Source organism: Mytilus trossulus, chromosome 9 (genome assembly GCF_036588685.1).
Source record: "Mytilus trossulus isolate FHL-02 chromosome 9, PNRI_Mtr1.1.1.hap1, whole genome shotgun sequence".
NCBI classification, from domain to species: domain Eukaryota; kingdom Metazoa; phylum Mollusca; class Bivalvia; order Mytilida; family Mytilidae; genus Mytilus; species Mytilus trossulus.
This window is the reverse complement of record NC_086381.1, coordinates 48,429,014-48,449,530: the sequence shown is the minus strand read 5'-3', so window position 1 is coordinate 48,449,530 and position 20,517 is coordinate 48,429,014. Positions and strand designations below refer to the sequence as shown.

Sequence of the window (20,517 nt, the reverse complement as noted above, 5' to 3'; positions counted from 1 at the left end):
TCAATAAATTAAGAAGAAAGATCAAAGTACGAACAAAAGAAAGGAAATCGAATACTTAAACAGAGGCGGCGTCGGATGCAAAGACTCAGACGTTACACTCAACTAATAAAAATCAAATGGTTAAATAGAATAAGCAATGAGAAGGCAAAAATCCTAAAATATTGCCAAATACAGCGTAGGTATTCAATTTCTTCGGAATAAAATCCTCCGTCTTTCGAAAGATTGTTAATTTATTATTATGACCATATCTATGATAATACACGTCAACACAGAAGTGCTGACTATTGGCTGGTGATACCCCACAGGAAAAAAAAACAGCAGTGGCATCGACCCCGTTATAGTAAATATAATCATCATTTATACCAGGATAAAAATTGCATATGCCAGCGGCGAGTTGTTTTGTCTACAAAAAGCTCATTATTGACGGTCGAATGAAAAATGTTGAAAAGACCAGATAAACAACGAAACTGAAGAGCAACGAGGATCGACCAAAATCCTCAATGTTTTGCCAAATACGACCAAGGTAATCAATTAATGTGGTAGAACCGATAACACAAAATGTATTTTCTGAACTTTGTTCATATTTAATTAAGTTATCAAGGACGATCATTCTCCGTTCTTAAGGCACTATATATTGTTTATCTAGATTTTAAAACTCTTCAAGGTCTGTGGCGATGGTGGGCAGTGTTGAACAGCATCAGTTCTTGTAGCCATACTCTCCCGTCTGACGGCTGAAGTATATTTAAATAAACTAGATATGTGAGGGATTGGAATTCTTGTCGTCGCATCCAACTGTGCAGTCATCAGTGTATACGGATTCTGAGAAAAGATATATAATAGATATAAATTGTTTAATCAAGTAGCTAAAATACGTATAAAGAGGAGTATATTCTCATTAGTATTAATTCAAATGCCTTTTGTTATCAGTTAACTTCGATTACAGTCTGAGATAGTTTTATCAATATAGTATGTTTCCCTCTGTGCATTGAATTTTTAAACCAGTGCCATTTTTATATACCTTTCGAATTTTGTAAAAAAAAAAAGTACAATACCACAGCCTCACAAATATATTTAATACATTTAATGAGTTGTGTCTTATTTGCAAGCAAGTATGAAACAAAAGAAGTATACTCATAAGTGGCTCAATTTTGGAATTGTATCAGATGTCAGACATTTTGTTTGTTCAGAAACACTAAAAAACTCAGATTTACGTAATAATGTTCAGATGCAAACTTATCATTTTGGTACTAGTTGTACCACGCTTGAACTATGATATTTTACAGGACATTTTTTTACTACGGATATATGTAGAATTATATAAAAGATTATAACTTATAATACATAATATGTACTCTTTGTCTCGTCTGAAACCACAGTCTCGTTCCTGGTTTTTGAAATGTGTATTGATGTATCAGATGCTGATGTTTCGTCCTCTTTTTCCTTTGTCCTTCTTCGAATTAGTAGTTTGTGTTGTTTACGAGAACTTTATGAATAGCACAAAACATCACGCACAATTAGTATTTCTATTTACACAAGCAAGAATCATTAGAACAAAAACTATTTATGTACATCAAAAATTATAACAAATGTCAATTTATAAAATTTAACAAATATTTACCATAAAAGTTCTCCCAGAATTCCAGACAGGAAACTGAAGATTACACGAAAAGGTACTAGGAGAAGAACAAAACTTCTCTCTTTTTCTCCACTTTGCTCTTCTGTTCTGGAACCAAACCTTAAAGTACAAACAATATTGTGTGCAGTTTTGAATACTGGAAAATAATATATATATAAGAGTTAAAAGATAAACTCAATTAAAAATCAAACATGAATTAAATTCTGTTGTTTTTTTAAATGTCCGATTGTATTACTATTACTGAGGTTTTTTTTAATACTTGTCGTTTCTGCCTCAGGGATAGATTTCTTTAGTTTTATTTAGCCTTACAATTGGTTTGTCCCAAATAATTTGACCAGTAGAGCTATTAAAAGGACTTGGAATTATAACAAATATGTAATATGTTATTGTATTTACTTTTCGTTTGTTCTTTAAAGAACAAACAATTAAAAAATGCTTTACAAATGAGTAAAACAGACATCAGGAAACACGTCATTTCTACACAGCATACATGTATATGTGACATACTTGTATTCTCGATTCTGGAAGTTTAACTTTTGATGCTAATCTTTCTCTTAGGAAAACATCTGGATAATGTGTCTTTTTGAATACTTTTTCAAGTTCTTGCAATTGCCTCGTGGAAAATGTTGTCCTGTTACGTTTATTCTTAATACATACTTTAACCTCTGGTGACGGTTTTGGTGTTAATACAGTTTCTGAAAGATAATAAATAGAGAATTGAAACTCTGGAAGCACAATAGAGAAGAATTTATTTCGAAAGTGTCGCTTTGTAACACAAATAATATTACTATTAGGGTAAATCGGTCCTACCTTGATCAAATATTAAATATGTATTTTTCTATCTTACACTGTATTTTGTTTTACTGTTATTCAAAAGACCATATATCTAGTTTAAGAGTCAATATCAATTTTCATTTAAAGTATACAAGATCTGTTCATTACATTGATTTAATGACTGAAAAGAAAATCATATTATTTTAATTTTTGAAAACATAATAAATTTTCTTGATGTTTGGAAAAATGGTTTCAAAGTTTGGAACACATTTTTGATAGTGAATATATTTTCATCTAAAAGTATTGTTTACACCAGAAACATACGTTTTTTTTATTTGTATGTAAAAACATATATGATCACAACAACAGCAAGGTAATAAATAGCGAGCGGAAGGGTTTTCATTTTCAAATATGTTTTTTGTTTGTCAAGATATATTAATATCAATATATCTGTGATTTACATAAAAAAAAATTGCAAATGTAAATGGTCATCAAAACATGACCATGGTGACGGCTGTAAAATAACAAATGTGAAGTTTCCGTTTAAAGATTACAAGAAACATTTATATAGAGTATACAACGTGCTAGGGCACACCAATTGATATTGAGATTATTCTGAAAGGCCTTTATTGTTCATAGAAAATAGCTTGTGCTTTTTTTTAATTTGAAAGTACAAATGGCATATGAAAAAGAAACAAATCTGAAGAAAAGACATTTCTTAGGAATTTGTAAAACAAAAGTCAACAACGATAAAAGTATGCAATAGAACGAGACAGAAAACGACAAAACATTAAAATGAAAAAGAAGAACGATGCCCTTGGATCATATTACGACTACCAACAATAGACCTTTATTAATGTTCGTTCAATACTATTTGCATACAGTAGCAAACGATTATCACTTGTTGTTGTGTAGTAAAACATAAAAGGGTTAAATGTTTAAATCCCTTATTAAAGAAATGCATTTCAATATCATAACAAGCAATAATTGATGTTGATAGAAAAAAAGTACGACAATATATTTGATATTCATGTCAAAACCGAAGAAGTGCTGACTACTGGAGTGATGATACCCTCGGGTGAAACATTAACCAACAGTATCGATCATAGACCCAGTGGTGTAAATAGTTATCAAACCAGCCTTATATTTTTTACGCAAGACGCGCGTTTCGTCTACATAAGACTCGCCAGTGACGTTCAGATCAAAATAATTAGATAAGTTTGGTATCATTGGTCAGTTTCTCCTATATAATAATATATATTTCTTGTGATATAAGATTTAACTATAATGTTCAGCTATTATATATATACCATGCTCTTTTCAACAAAGTCAATACTTGTTAACCATGTTAACAATGATTCATATAAAAGATAAGTTGATCTATTTTCAACATATGATACAGACCAGTATTGATATAAGGATTAAACTTAAGTGCGTACACGTGTTGCTTTGTCATGTCAATTTAATATAAATCCTCAGAATATTTTCTTTCGTTTTAGATATCAAATGTGAATAAAGACAAAAATGCGTGGTGAATGAAACCAGACAGAGGTTAAACAACGCAAAGTTATTTCATCTGCTAACGGAAAAGTTATGTGATTTGAGACAGGAATAAATGGACATAGGCATATACAATATTAGGTCAATGACACAAAAATATATATTTTTTTGTATGAGGCTGATAAACTGGGGAAGGGCGGGGTTCTACTGAGTCCTTTCTCAGTTTTGCGCCGAAAACAAAAAGGTTTATTTTTTCTGACATTGACCTTATATTGTTTTTATACTGCAACTTAAAATAATACATTGATTGCTATTTTAATTGTAAAACTATTATTTCAAACTTATGTTCATCATTTATTTTTCAATTCATTGACCTACTGTTCTAAGTCAAAACGGAAGTCACTTTTGTCTTTGTAGTGAATGTATTTCAATTATTGACTACACTCTTTATTATACTTTGGCAGTTTTGGAGAATTTTCCATATAATTTCAAAAAGAAGATAAGATTATGACTCATGGTACCATTGCTACAAATGCTGTTTTGTAACCACTGAACCAGGACCATATAAACATGGTATCTACTCTTTCGTGTGTTCTTTTCTAGATTTTAATATAAAGAAATAACATTTGTTTTTAAATATATTTTACTTTTTTTAAAGGTTAATCGAAAGGTCATATAATAAAAAAAAACATCTTGACAGTTCGACAGTAGTATATCATCTCAAAATTCATGAAACGATCAAACGAAAACAAATCCGATCACAATCCAAGACCGAGGGAAAAACACATCAACTATATGAAGAAAACAACGGAACAGAAGCACTGAACTGCTACAAAACCAAACGCCAACATACATAGAAACGCAGTGTTTGATAACCGCTGTCATTGTCCTGACTTGTTACATGACAATTTAAGAAAATTAGGCTGAGCCTGGTTGTTATGGCTGGCCAAACATTCCGCTGATAGGGCAATATTAAAATTACCACTAAAATAACATCATTACGTGAAAGGAATACAGAACAAATAATAGCAAAAACCACGCGGGACAGAAAAATACACAATTGAATAATAGAATAGTACATGTAAACCGCAGAATAACAAATGTAAATTTATAAAATAAGTATAAATTTGGATTACGTTAGTAATGGCATTATTTCATGTATTTTAACCTTACAATGAAAATAATATAGAATTGTGTAATGGTGTATTTTTTTTGTATTTCTGACCATACAGATGTGATTTTTATTGATTGGTAGATAGACAGTGTTTAAATGAGCAGATGTGAGGCTGTAATGTTAGGTTTGTTTCATACGTTTTGAAAAGAGAAAAGGTCAAGTTACTGATAACTTACTTCATTGGCAAAAATCGTTCAATCTTATCATTTTTTTTTTACATTTTACAGATTCATAGCTTCTTGGGTGTACTTTAAGGTTGTAACAGTATTTCAAATTATATCGAGTCATGTTAAAAATAATTGAAGGCTTAAAAATGTCTGAAATGTCTAAAAACTGCAGTTTTGATTATCTTGCACAATGTTCAGTATTGGTAAAGATAAAACATTCATTCTAACCAAAAACCAAACGTTTACAGTTATAGTATATATGTATAATTTGAAATTATGTCTAAAAACGTATTTTCAGCAGCTTTTAACAGATTTGAACCACGTATTGAATGTTGTGGTATACATAAAATTGCGTCAAATTCGTTTACAGTAAATCGTTGTGTAGAAGAGGGACGAAAGATACCATGCAGAGGGATAGTCAAATTCATAGATTGAAAATAAATTGACAACGCTATTGCTAAAAATAAAAAGACAAACAAACAAAACATACAAATCTAAAGACTAAGCAACACCAACCCCACCAAAAACTGGGGGTGATCGCCTTGATCATCCGTCGACAAATTCAGAAGTTCTTTAGACATTTGATTGTATGTGGATTTGGCTAATCTTTTCATATTCATTTTAGCTATGTTGAGCTAACATATTTACAAGTACCTATAAAACCTTTTTCTAATGTGGAGGTTTTAGTCCTTTCTGTGAAGATCAATCCAGCTAGGCACTTCATTTGCATCAAATTAATAAAATTATTTTCATTTAGCTCTATGCTATTCTGATTCACTACGTTGTTTTCTATTTATGAATTTTGATCTCTAAGTCGTGTGGGGACCAAATTTGCTGGAAATTACGAGAAAGTTTGTAAATTATATGTCTTCCTAAGATTCTCTTACGTAACAAATTTGATTTATATTCATTCAGATAATTTAAAAGAGATATGGTTTACAGTATTCATACAACAATCAAATAGATATCTTAATGGTAACCTCAATTCTACATAAAAAAGTTTACACGTCCTTGTTAATAAATATTCCGTATCAACTTCTCAAATAATGCACGATGGTCTTGAAGAATAGATTATGGGTACTAACGTCGTTTCTCATCTTAATAACGTGTTATACAATTTTTTACTTTTCTTTATATTAGTTATATTACTTTTACTGTTAGTTTGCTTTTATTGGTATCAATTTTACGTGGCTCGGTACTTGTACATCTCGTCATTGTTTTATTGTTATGTGATATTTCCTGTTTTCTTGTCTTTCATTTTTGCTAATGTGCTTTGTCTATATGTCTTTTGATGTTTCTTTGATACGTATGACGTTGTTCTGTGATTATACATCCCGTTATTGTGCTTTGGTAAAACATTTTGGTATGCTTGTCTTTCGTTATTGCTAACGTACTTTGTTCATGTGTCTTTTATGTTTTTTTGATACATATATGGGCGTTTTTCAATAATCTTAAGCGTGGACTAGGGGCTATAAGGGCCATTTTTGGCCCCACCCCCAAATTTCATTTAATTTGTCATGTTGTAAGTCTATACCATAGACCTTCTGAAAATAATCAAATTTTGAGTCTAGCTCGTTTATTCTGTTGCCTAGCAACCACTAAAATGGCGGAGTTAAACTCATCAAATATGATTATTATACAGCTTTAATATATCTATATTTGAAATTGAACCTGTTTAGCATGTAGTGAATTTTACACTTGTACACTATTTAAATATTACATAATTGATTGCACATTTTTGCCAAATTCACTGTTGTTTCTCCCTAGCAACACATCTGTGCCCATGGCAACCGCGATTTGTTTTCTATTTACAAGATTTAATTTTAAATATATTGAAACAGAAAGGCAATTTAAGATCTAAATTGTAAAAAGAAACAAACTCCAAGGTAAATATTAAGGGGGAAAGCAATATTGAAACACCAACAATCAAAACAGAACACCGGGTATTGCTGATATATACAGATTGTGCATCTGATGCTGGGTGGGGTCTCACTTATCAGCGACAAGAAGAATAATATAAAGACAAGACACATTTAGCGCTAAGAAATCTTAATATTGATTATCTTAAATAAATAGATACAGACACATGCATTAAAGGGTGTTTTCAAAAGTCAGTGTATTTCCATGACAGTAGTTATGTTTCAGGAAGGGGTTGGGGTTGAAGGGGGGCACTTCTATTTACACCTTTTTTTAACTTGAATAAGTGAAAAATTAAAAAAACTATCAGATATATATGATATAACTGTTTTTCCTACGCAATTCATGAAAAGGTATATATTTTTAAAATGTAAAACTGGGTAAGGTGACAAACCGGCGGCACCCCTATCAATTAAGTATTGAAGAACACCCCCTCTAGACTTATGTAAAGGATCATTAGGGTTGACTTTTCGAAATTCATCTTATTTTTATTATCTATTTCAGTCATCCAGACCTATAACCGTATCATTCTATAGAATTACAAAACTGGAACATGCTACTATATCAAATAAATCTGCATGTATTCTTAGATTTTTTCTATATTCATTATGTATATACATGTATATGAGCCAGTCCATGCGAAAAGGTACATGTATAAAAAGTCCTTTTGGTAAACTTTACAGGACACGTTATCAAAGTTTGTTATAGTATTTTTGAAAAACGGTTTTATCCGATAAAAATTACATTAATGTAAACATTCATAAAATTGTCAATTCTATCCCGAATTTGTCAATCAAAACAGAAAAAGACATAGAAATATCTAAATTTTTTGTATGTGAGCAAGAGTAAAATCATTTGTTCCCCTGACTAATGCTTTACCGACCAGAAACTTTAAAAACTACGATACTATACAGAGACAAAAGTCAACAATTTCAGTCAGTTCTACAGGTTCAAAGAAAGTAAGACAACATTAAAACATGAGGGAAAATACAAAAACTATGTCATCTTGTGTTTTAGAAATTGAAATTCATCTTGTGTTTTAGAAATTGAAATTTAAGTTAAGTTAAGTTATTTAATATTATATAAATCAACCTCAGTTGAATGGGATTCGAACCATTGCCCGGTTTAATTGCATTGATATTATATATATTGATATATAAGCGAGAGCCTTATCCCCACTGCTATCTGGGCTAACATTAACAAGTGGCAAATCAAGCCATTTAAACCTTACTTTGAAAATGATTGAAATTTATGAAATATTTCATTAAATTTTTTATAAAACTAAGGGGGGGGGGGTCCCAGCACTTGCAGGTGCGTGTAGCCCACAGCTTGATGATATGAGGAAAAGTAAATGCGTTTTATAAATCACAAGTCTACTACCAATAATTATATGCACACTTTTTAGAATTTCGTAAATTTTTCGTTTTTGTACCTTTTCGCATGGACTGGCTCATATATAATTTGTTTTATTGTAGTTTTTGTCAATGTGACTAGTTTACTTTTCTCCTTCACTCATCTTAGTGTCGTATGACTTTGTCTTTGATCATCATGACAATATTCATTATATATTCGTGAAAATTAGTGAAAACAAGAATGTGTCTTTAGTACATGGATGCCCAAATTGCAAGACTAACAATGGCCAGGAAATCCTAGGTTAGGACAGGCCCAAAAAATCGGCAGATTTAAACATGTTACTTTTGCAATCTCAAACCCCCTCTCCCTTTACCTCTAGGCAAAGTAGAAAAAAATCAAACACACAATACACACAGTAAAATTTACTTCAAAAAAGTTTTGAGTCTGATGTCAGATTCAACTACCTTGACCAAAAACTTAAACCTGAAGCGAGACACAAGGACAACATGACGAACAGACTGACATACGCACGGAGGAACAGACGCATAGACCAGAAAACATAATGCCCACAAATGGGGCTCAACAACAAAGCCGGGTCACATTTTAAAACTTTCACTTAATTTTTACGCATGATTATAAAACTATTCAAAACATAACCTTTAAAAAGGTAACAGACATGTAGTATGCTTACAGACTTCAGGCTCTTGTTTCTATGCATGGAAAGGTCAATTATCCATATATATATACATTTGCAAATTTACAGATCTTACATTGTTGGGTTGATGTTTAGACGAGTTGTATATACATAATGTACACAGCCATGTATCACCATCACTGCTGGTGATCCAATGGATAAATCTGTTGTAGAGTTGTCACAGGCTCAGGCATACTTATATAATTATATATATATACGTGTTTATACGGATATATGGATAGTCTACCTTATGCCGTTTCCGTTTTTTTTACCATCAAATTTTATAGAACTTGTTCTCTATGCACATTACCCACAAAGACACATCCAATTGGAATATAGGTAGTTTCATTTTCAAAATAAATCTCGTGTTTTTCACCAATTATGGAAATTTAAGTACCCCCCCCCCCCTTTCGTTACATAAATCATGAATCTGACCCTAATACCAGAGAGAGAAGATTGCCCCATTCAAACAACAAATTTTGAATTTATAATTAGCAAAAAGATCAGAAATGTACAGATTTTGTTATATTGAAGGTCTATTTAAAATTTCATAATTAAAAAAAAATGCCTTCAAAGTTGTTATTGACTCCCTAACACATGAAGTTCATTGCTGTCGGATTTTTTAAAGAAATTTAACTAGATAAACTTACGGAAATATAATTAGGAATACACTTTTCATTCATAAACCAAAACAATAAGTTTCTATAGGCATAAGAATGTATAAACTTAACTTTGTCAGATGAAAAGGTCCAATTTGGATGGCAAATTTCAGCTTTTTATTGCTCCGCTTGGCTATGAAAAATATAAATTTAACTATCGCACCAACCTTGCACCAAAAAGATTTTTTAACCGAAATTTGATATGTATGAACTTGTCAAAATGTTAAAATTTCTTATTGGTGCAAGCATGGTGCGGTGGTCAAAATTTAGAAAAACCATCAAATTTTCGGTATTTTTGCTTATTTTCCCAATTATGACGTCATTTGCACCTACCATTGTGACGTCATTGAACCTTTTTTAGTTAAATAAAAACATTTTTTTTAAATCATTTACTCATATTCTAATAATTTATGGAGAAAAATCTGCTCTGTTAGAATTTTTATTATCTTGTAAATGTGGGGCCATTTTAGGCCATTAAAGCCCCTACTCCTTTCAGACCTAAAAAAAATGGAAAATCAACTTGTCTAAAATTTAATTTCAAGAGTTATTTTGAATACCTCTATAATAGACCTGTTTGTAAACAAAAAGTGCAATCTTAAATATTCTTTAGAATGATATTATTTTCATAATTTGTGTACTGTTTCGTAGGGGACAAAAATGAAACTTCTTCTAAACACACATTTTTTGCAATTTTAAATGTTTCCTATAGACATTCGAGTTTGTTTATCATTTTTTTCTGAATTGGAAAACCATTTTTATCGATAAAGATTAGACAGTACTTCATATATGAAGGTTCAACTCATGTAATGTAGTGGACATTTTGATGCGTTTCGTAGTGGACAAAAAGTTTCGTTGTTGACATCAACCCTATTATATGTTAATAAAAACATAATAAAAAATACATGAAACTAACCCTTGTTATTTGTTTTGCACGAATATAATTGAAAAAAAAAGATTAAAAAAAGACTGCATGGCAGTGGTAGTGTCCACTACGAAACGTTTTTTCTCCCATACTTGTTTCGTATGGGACCGTTTCGTAAGGGACGTATTCGCATGTTGTTGTTTTTTCCCACAATCCCTATATTGCAATAGTAACAAGACTGGTTGTATTCATCAAAGCAATTATCAAGCTGTACACTGATATTTTTTTCATAATTTTAAAACCAGATCCTGAAGGAGATTTGACCCGTTTCGTAACTGGACATTAACAAAAATACGGTATCACTCTGGTCCATTTGATGTGCTAATTTTTTCTTACCAACAATTTAATTGTCGTTATAAGAGCATCACTTCTTTTGTAAGACCCAAATGTTTATATCTTTTGCAAACAAAAATTACATTGATTCTATAAAACTGTTTATTGGCAATTTTTAATGACTTCGTTTCGTAGTGGACATTTTGTTAGGGACACACCTTCTGAAATTAATAAAAACCTATATTGAAGCTGTTTGTTAAAATATGTTGGCTCTGAACATACTTTTGAATTATTAAAGAACTTATGTAAAGTTAAAATAACATTTATTTCTTCATTTTTTTACGATATTTTAGAGTATGAATGTTGAAGAGGCGGTCTAGGGACATGCCATTTTGGTTGTTTTGGACCATTCAGGAATCAATATCTTATCAATCCATCTAAAAATAAACTGTTTCTTTGCTTAACAATGTTAAATCTAATTCAATGTACTGACTACACAAAATTTTACTTGCAAAGATCAAACTCATTTTTTTTTTAAAGTGGCTGGGACAAGAAAATACGTTTTTATTGAAAAAAACGCCCATATATGGCATGGCTCTGTACATATGTATCCCGCCATTGTGTTTTAATTGTACTATCGTAAATTTGTGTATTCTTGTATTTAACTTTTGCTAAAGTACTGGGTCTAAATACCATTTTGTGCTTCTTTGTTACTTATTTGTTTGTTTTTATAGTGATGAGGATTATACCACAATGTTGACTGCTGTACCCCCTTTATTGACATTTTTTACCTTTTATAAAATTGAGAATGGAAATGGGGAATGTGTCAAAGAGACAACAACCCGACCAAAATAAAAAAACACAACAGCAGAAGGTCACCAACAGGTCTTCAATGTAGCGAGAAATTCCCGCACCCGGAGGCGTCCTTCAGCTGGCCCCTAAACAAATATATACTAGTTCAGTGATAATGAACGCCATACTAATTTCCAAATTTTACACAAGAAACTAAAATTTAAATAATACAAGACTAACAAAGGCCAGAGGCTCGTTTGTTCTGTTCACACATCATTGTATATAATGGAATTTGATGCAAATTTTATACAAGTGAGAGGTTTAGCTAGCTTTAATTTATTAAGAAAATCCCAGTCAAGAATATTTAGCGACACACTCAATGAAATCGGCTCTAAAAGGTCTTGTAAAAACGTTGACACATTTCTGATTATATAGTTCATCTTTGGCATTTGGGAACTTAAAATTGACGTAGGGATTTTCAATCCAGGACTTTTGAATTCTTCTAATATTTAGATGTAAACTCTGAATGAACCTTCTCCTTTTAAGTAATCGTGTTGATTGGCGTTAATACGACAGTAATGTGTGAATGCCTAAATTACAAATGATATTTCCATAATACCCCCTTGATGAATTTGTCAATGAGGCAGCTTACAACGTGTAATGAGATTCATTGATTTATTAATTATTGGTGTATAATTTAATTGTGGATGTAACGCGTCTTCTGATTGGCTGACGTTATTTTGTTATGAACCCATAGACATAATTTAGTCATGTGACCGTGACGTCATCAACGTTTTTTCATGGTTTTCTACGATTTAAAATGGAATTTAAAATTAAATTCTAAGAATTGACTGTAATATTTTTTACATAAGAAATGTGGTGCACACTGTTAAATAACCCGCTACGCGCGTTATTCAGTGAGCACCAAATTTTTTATGTTATTTCATAGACAGAAAAATTAGTACAGTCATTCTTTATTTAACCACACTTGAAACATTTAGCTTTATCGTGGTTGCCAGCTTTTATTGATAGAGCAAACGGTCATCGGAAGGAAATCTTGCTTTTTATAACAATTAATTTAGGAGTCAATATACCTTCGATGAAGAAAGTTCTAACTCACAGCATCTGTTCGTAGAAGAAACACACATATCTCTAAAAGTACATATGTCTCAGCCCAGTAGTCATCACTTCTGTTTTGACTTGAATTATCATTGATATGTTCATAAGTATAAATTAAGGAATTTTTAATTCTCAATGCTCTTCAACTTCGAACTTCATTTGGTCTTTTTGAACACTGTTTTATTTAAGCGTCACTGATTAGTCTTTTGTAGACGAAACGCGCGTCTGGCGTAAATATAAAATTTCAATCCTGGTATATATGATGAGTTTATTGAAATGTACATAAGGTTCTATGGAAACGAAACTGTTTAGACTTGCCTACTTCATTTTAAGCGCCGAGCGCTAAAACTTTGAAACAAATAATACATGAATAAGTAAAAGGTTTTATCACCAAATTGGACCTAGACAGAACAGCAAAGTCCACGTAAGGGCATCAGAGCAGCTGAAATTATCTGCATACAACGTTTACTGGTGTTATAATGAAAGTTGTAGAAAATCATCAAAGACAACAGGTTTATAATTTATTACGCAAGACTCGAGTTTGGTCTATAACAATTGGGCTCTAATCCGAACAATGTAAAGTCAAAGTCAATTATAAGGAAGGATTAAAAAATCCACAAGATTGTGTCAAAATTGTCTAAGGTCGCATATGCATGGGAGTAGAAAAATCCGTGGTGATTCGTGTGGTTTTAAATATTTCATAAACATTAAATTAGTAGAAAGTAACAATATTAATAATACGATCAAAAACTTTATAAATAAATATGTACAATTGCATGCATGCTATATGGACATTATATAATCATTTAATCATGCAACTATGGAAACACTGGCTGTTTGGTGCATGGGACCCTTAGATAAGATTAGATATGATGAGGAAGCAACTATTTTACTTTCAGGGGATATATTTTTATCTGAGTCTGAATTTTATCCGCACAAAGCGCGAACAAATTTATTTAGTTTTTTTACCCTATAGATAAAATACTTTCTTTTTTCAAAATTTTATGCCATAAGGTTTGGGTAAAATCTGCATTTAGAATATTTTTTATTGTCATGTGCTTGACCAGATTTTTTTTCCATCAAATTGAGGATCAAAATATATTTTAGGAAAAATCCATAATCTTCCTTGAACTTAAATGGTCGTTTCCTTAAAATATTACCTTGTAAATTGACATTTTGAGTGAAAAATAGATATTTAATGGTTACAATGGTCACTTACGTTATATTTGAATATTATAATATAAAAAAGAAGATGTGGTATGATTGCCAATGAGGTAACTATCCACAAAAGACCAAAATGAAACAAACATTAACAACTATATAGGTCACCGTACGGCCATCAACAATGAGCAAAGCCCATACCTTATAGTCAACTGTAAAAGGCCCCGATAAGACAATGTAAAACAATTCAAACGAGAAAACTAACAGCCTTATTTATGTAAAAAAAATGAACGAAAAACAAATATGTAACACATAAACAAACGACAACCACTGAATTACAGCTCCTGACTTGGGACAGGCACATACATAAATAATGTGGCGGGGTTAAACATGTTAGCGGGATCCCAACCCTCCCCCTAACCTGGGACAGCGGTATAACAGTACAACATAAGAACGAACTACAAAAAAAAGTTGAAAAAGGCTTAACTCATTAGATAGACAAAATATACAAGTGGACGTGGCCGGGTACTTATAAATCCCGACACAAAAAGACACAATGAACAGATCTGAGAGTACTCGCAGTTATATGACAGCTAGTTCAAAGCCACTAACAACTAATATAAAAATCATGCCTCTAAGACTAAACACTCAATCCGTACACATCCAACATACAATGGATTTAGTGTAAAGACGTCATAAACAGCCAGAGAAAAACATGACCTTGTGCAATGCCAAGTTACAGGTATCGACAAATTGTAGATCCATGAATGCCTTTTTGTTAAAAACATCAAACCAAAAATTATGTACTCTTTGTTACAAATGAATTAAAATATTCTAATGTACTAGTGTTTGTATTCATAAAAATTCTATAATTACAACTTAAAGTTTGACAAATTACTTAGATGTTCGTGTCCATTTGTTTACAGCTGGATTTTTCATGTCTATCGATCTTTTCTGTGTCTTATATACCTCTATACGAGTGTGAAAAGGTTAAATGTACTTCACTACGATTTTTCATGTAATATTCTCAACTCTTTGTAACTATAATGTATTTGAATTTTCTAATGTATTGTTGTTTGTATTCATCTAAATTCTATAATTACAACTTTCATAAGTTACTTAGCTGTTCGTGTCCATTTTGTAAAGCTGGATTTTGCATGTGTACGATCTTTGACCGCTATAAGAGTATGAAAAGATTAAATGTACTTCACCGCGATTTCAATTAACGGCTATGTGTCATATGTTGTTAATGGAATTGATAATTATCTAACATGAAATTAATATTACACTTTATTTTAGCAGTACAAAAAGGGCACCTAGAAGTCACAATATTGGCCTCATGATTTTTTTTTTTTATACATATAGTGTTTATGGTCTCTTGGACTTGCTTGTTTTTCCCTCCGTCTTCAATCTTCTTACTTGGCATAGTGTTGTCTATTCTTATTCGAGTGATTATTTTATTGGCAATTTGCCCTTTTGGGGTTTTTTTCGTGATCTTTTTAAAGGTTATAATTATCGTCCGACTTGCATATTTGAGGGACATACGGTCCTTCTTTCGGAACGTAGTGGTTTTGAGCCTTAGTATTACGGGAATTTGGGATTTTCACCTCACTGATTCACCTATAGGTACTCGGAGTTTAATAAATAATTCGGGATGGTATCCTCTCCTACCATTCCTCAAATGTTTACTTTCACTGTTACTCAATCTTAATGTCAATAATAGTTTATCTGAACAACAAATGGAAGTTTTTAACGACCTTGACTGGCTATACAGCCCTGTACCGTTGGCTTTTATCTGAATAGTTTCATTTCGTGAATAAATAAATTTGGTGTATTTACTGTCTTCTGATTGGTTAAAAGTATTACTTTTATTTTCAATGTTGTCAATTTTGTATGGCGACACGCCCACTCTGACGTTGTGTATTCATACGACAACATGAGTATACGTTGTCATTGTTTTAATATATTATATGACAATAATTAATTTTAAATTTATTGAACCAAAATAAAATTAATTTTTGACTCTCACATTTTACATAATCAGCTTGACAATACGTGGTGTTTTGGTTTCGAAAAAAAAATATATATATATTGTTAGCACTAATTCCTGTTGGATTGAGATTCCATAAACAGTGAAAAAGACCTATAAACGATTTTTCCTTTGCTATTCTCTTCTGTGGACAAAGGGAAGTAACTCAGGTTCAACAGTCGTATTTCAAATAATAAAAAAAAAAAACTAAAAAAATTGACGAACTGAGCGTGGAAGATTAAAAAAAATGTAATTTGGATATTCTAGCCTTTTGGTTTCTAGTGACGGCGTGCACAAAGCTGAGTCCACAAACGTATTCAAATAGCTAAAATCATATACGACGTCGGCTTTTCCCCCCAGAAAACGTAAGCGTAACAAACAAACTGGACACGTAGTTTATCACATAATTTTAAAAATAAACGTACAGCATGTTTAATTTTTTTCGAAAAACAAAGTACAGCAAATGCACATTCTGAAAATCTAATTAAATACATACTAAGAGCGGTGTAAAGGAATGAAAAAGCGACTATATCGTAGACCCTTTTCAGAAAATAGCCTTAAAACGTCATTTCTTTAAACTGTAACATAATCGCTGGACATTTAAAAAAATAAGATTTTCGGCCTGGACTATCGAATCATTCATATTTTGCAGATCTTTTTAAACCTCTTGTTATACACATTTGGAATATCGAGTCATTTCGAAATAAAAAAATAATAGCAAGTACATATTTTTTCACCGATTCTTCCATTTGCTAATATTAATCCTTCCAAATTAGTACTTCTTACACATAACTAACTACATTCCAAAGTCATTCACAATGGCCGATTTTTATTTTTTTAGATGAGGATCGTATGATGTCATAGTCCGAATACGGAAAAAAATATTGTATGAAAATGCAGGAATATACGTTGAATTTTTACCAAATTCAGGTCAAAAACTATACTTTATTATTATTCAATGTTACTAGTTACACATATGTTTGCCGTTTTTTTTCATGTTCATTTCATTCTTTATAGATTTAATTTTGATAATCTTATTAATTATGTGGAGTTGTATAGCTGGCTCTAAACATTTTATCATAAAAAAACCTTCCTATATAAAATATATGTTTAACACGGTTGTATAAAGCTACTCTTAAAAACGCATTTTACAGTGGCCGTCAACTTTGTGCACGCCGTCAGTATGTACTTCGTTAACATTTTGAATGCCCGATGATACGATACAAGTGTTACTAATGTGTGTTATTTCATTGTTAAATCGACAATAAGTAGAGAATGCATTGAGTTTAACATTATAGAAATACACGATGTATATGAAGGTCTGGATTTGGCCCTTATTTTCTATCCTTCAATTTTTACGTATTTTTTTCTATTCTTTTACTTTAGCATCTCGTTATTCTGTATTCTTAAAATCTCCATTTTTCTCTCATTCTTTATATTTTTTTCTATTATTCTCTTTTCTGTAAACTCCCATCAACACCCTCGTATATTGATGACAAAAGGCAATTAAAAAAGCGGTTCTAGTATTAAATACACATATCATTAAAAAAATTGGAAAAAGAAGCACAAAAATGAATGCTAATATTGTTTTTACAAATATGAAATTTGTAGATCAATTTCAATACTATTAATGGCTTACACATTATAACATGACATAAAGAGGACATTCAAGCATGAATCGTTCGTTTTTTCCAGAAACGACCTACTATGTTCCAAAATCTAAACTTTACCAAACATTCTATATAGGACTGTAAAACCATTCAAACGGAAAACCAACGGTATAATTTATATAAAAATTGAGAAACGATGGACTGTACATATTTGCATTCGAAAAATAGTAATAAATTCAAGATAATAAACTTTCATCAACATTTATTTATCATCAGTAGTTTTCTTACAACAATGGTGAAGTGTAATGAATGCAATATTAAAAAAACCCTTTATAACACAAATATATAGATATCATTAATTGGTGTTAACTTTACAGTCAAAATCTAAAAGTTGCTAGTTCCTATAGAAAATGTAGTATCAAGTATAGTGTCTATCATATACGAAAGATTTCTTCAATTTCAAAACATCAAAATATTGTGTATTTATATAGATTAGACCGTTGGTTTTCCCGTTTGAATGGTTTTACACTAGTAATTTTGGGGCCCTTTATAGCTTGTTGTTCGGTGTGAGCCAAGGCTCCGTGTTAAAGGCCGTACCTTGACCTATAAGGGTTTACTTTAATTTATAAATTGTTATTTGAATGGACTGGAGTTGTCTCATTGGCACTCATATCACTTCTTCCTATATCTACTTGTTAGGTGACTTATTTTTCCCTGGCGAATGTTACCTTGTACAACTGGTTTGTTTTAAGAAACGTTACACATTTTTTTGTTTTACGAACTTTTCTGATCTGATCAATAAGCCGGCTTAGTGAGTCAATTGATCTTGCGCACATTACACGAAGCAGGGTTCATATCTTATTTTCAGTAACATATTATCTGCCCAATATCATTGTAATATTTCCCACGGGACGTTGAATACCCGTTATTCAAAATAAATATAGTTATTTGTGGAAGTTCGGATCCATTGCATTCATTTTTTTATAATATGAATCTTATGATATGAAGAAAACTAACACGTTTTAAGATAGTGCTTCCCTATTAGTTTTATCTCTAAAGATGGTATATTCCTATCATTCTTTATCAATTTCAATATGTCGTTTGAATAAAATAAAATTAATGTGTCTTTTGTTTTTCTGCATTGACATTCTATTTTGATTATTATTGTGCACATGATTGTGTCCAAGATCAGTTTAATTGAAAACACTATATGAAATCCTATTTCAGGTTCAGCTATCGACATGAAAGTGTTACTGTATACATATAGCACTATATGAAATACGGTATCAGTGTGATTGAAACAACTATCTACCAAAGTTCAAAGGTGGATTTATGCAATTATAGGCAACTGCTTGAATTTTTTTATATCAGCAGATACCTTTCGTTAGTAAACTGGTGAGATTACAACGGGTATTGCACATGGAATCTCAACGATATCACTACTTCCCTGTTTGCTCGTATGCCTGTCCTTATGTGTTATCTCAAATCTCACATTTTGTTTTCGGCGCATATAGCATTTCTTGTTCAGAGGCAAAATAAGTCAATTAAATATTGTTTTAAAATCTTTGGTATAATTTCTGTATTTATTCACAACTGTTTAAAGACTCGACGTATAAAACAATTTTCGGTTGACGCTTAATGTAAAAAAGAAGATGTGGTATGATTGCCAATGAGACAACTATCCACAAAATACCAAAAATGACACAAACATTTACAATTATAGATCAATGATCCATTTGTGTCGTTGGGTTGTTGACCTATTTCTAATGTCCCTTTCTTCACAAAGAAAAACAGTTGACATATATTAAAGATATGTAAACCAGTATTTGCGTAAATATTGCTGTATTTCCCCCAGATGAATTTAATGTTAATTGACCACGTCCGCCGCACACATTTGGAGATAATAAGAGAGAAAAAAATAGCCTTTAAAAACGAATTTAACATACTAATATTAAGGTGATCTTTCAAACGTGTGGATATGTTTTTCACTCGGTGTTAATTGCTCCTTGTGCATACCTTTCAAACTTGTGGATATGTTTTCACTCGGTGTTAATTGCTCCTTGTGCATTACCCTAATGGCATTTGGGTGATCTTTAAAGGCGTTAAATTGTAAGTCACGCATTATTTTTTATCAAAAAAATCTTTCAAATTCACAGCTGTTTGAACTATAACTGAAATTTAAAATAGGAAGAAGAAATGTTCCTTACCTTTTTGCACTGTTGAAGTTTTGTCGCTATCGACCAGTTGTAAAATGTTTCTTATTGAAAATTTAAGTTCATCTTCGGGAATCTTTTGATCAGGAACACTAAGGTCAACTGAAATATTTCCCCCAGAACCAAGACTTTCTTCATGGTCACTCATCATATCATACTATCGAGCAAAACTGACCGAGGAGTAGAAGTTTTGTTCCTAATGTTATAATTTTAAATCAAATAATTTCATTACAAGAACCCACATTTGGAAACCTTAAGAATTGTATTTAATATCCTCCATATCATAAACAAGTTATAGCAGATACATTTCAAATACATAAATTTAGAAATTAAGAGGAATATTACAACAAATAATTTTTGTTCAGTGCTTCTTGCTCATGTCAAGTAAGAAGAGGACGCGTTTTACCTTATGAATATATGGCTTCCATGAGGATATTTGATCCGAGAACTCTTCCTTTATATGGGAAATTAACTTTCAATACATTATATTTCATTGCTTTAATTATTGAGAAGAGTTGGATTAG

General features: G+C 31.3%; 1 protein-coding gene across 1 annotated transcript; it reads right to left on the bottom strand.

Moving 5' to 3' along the window:
* Window positions 1-642: 642 nt before the first annotated feature.
* LOC134684703 (retinal homeobox protein Rax-like) lies at window positions 643-20,150 on the bottom strand. Its single transcript, XM_063544008.1, has 4 exons — window positions 19,988-20,150; window positions 2,144-2,331; window positions 1,619-1,735; window positions 643-819 (listed from the first exon to the last, which is right to left on the bottom strand). Exons 1-4 carry the CDS (start codon window positions 20,142-20,144, stop codon window positions 643-645), a joined length of 639 nt encoding a protein of 212 aa, XP_063400078.1. The 5' UTR covers window positions 20,145-20,150.
* Between the last annotated feature and the right edge of the window lie 367 nt (window positions 20,151-20,517).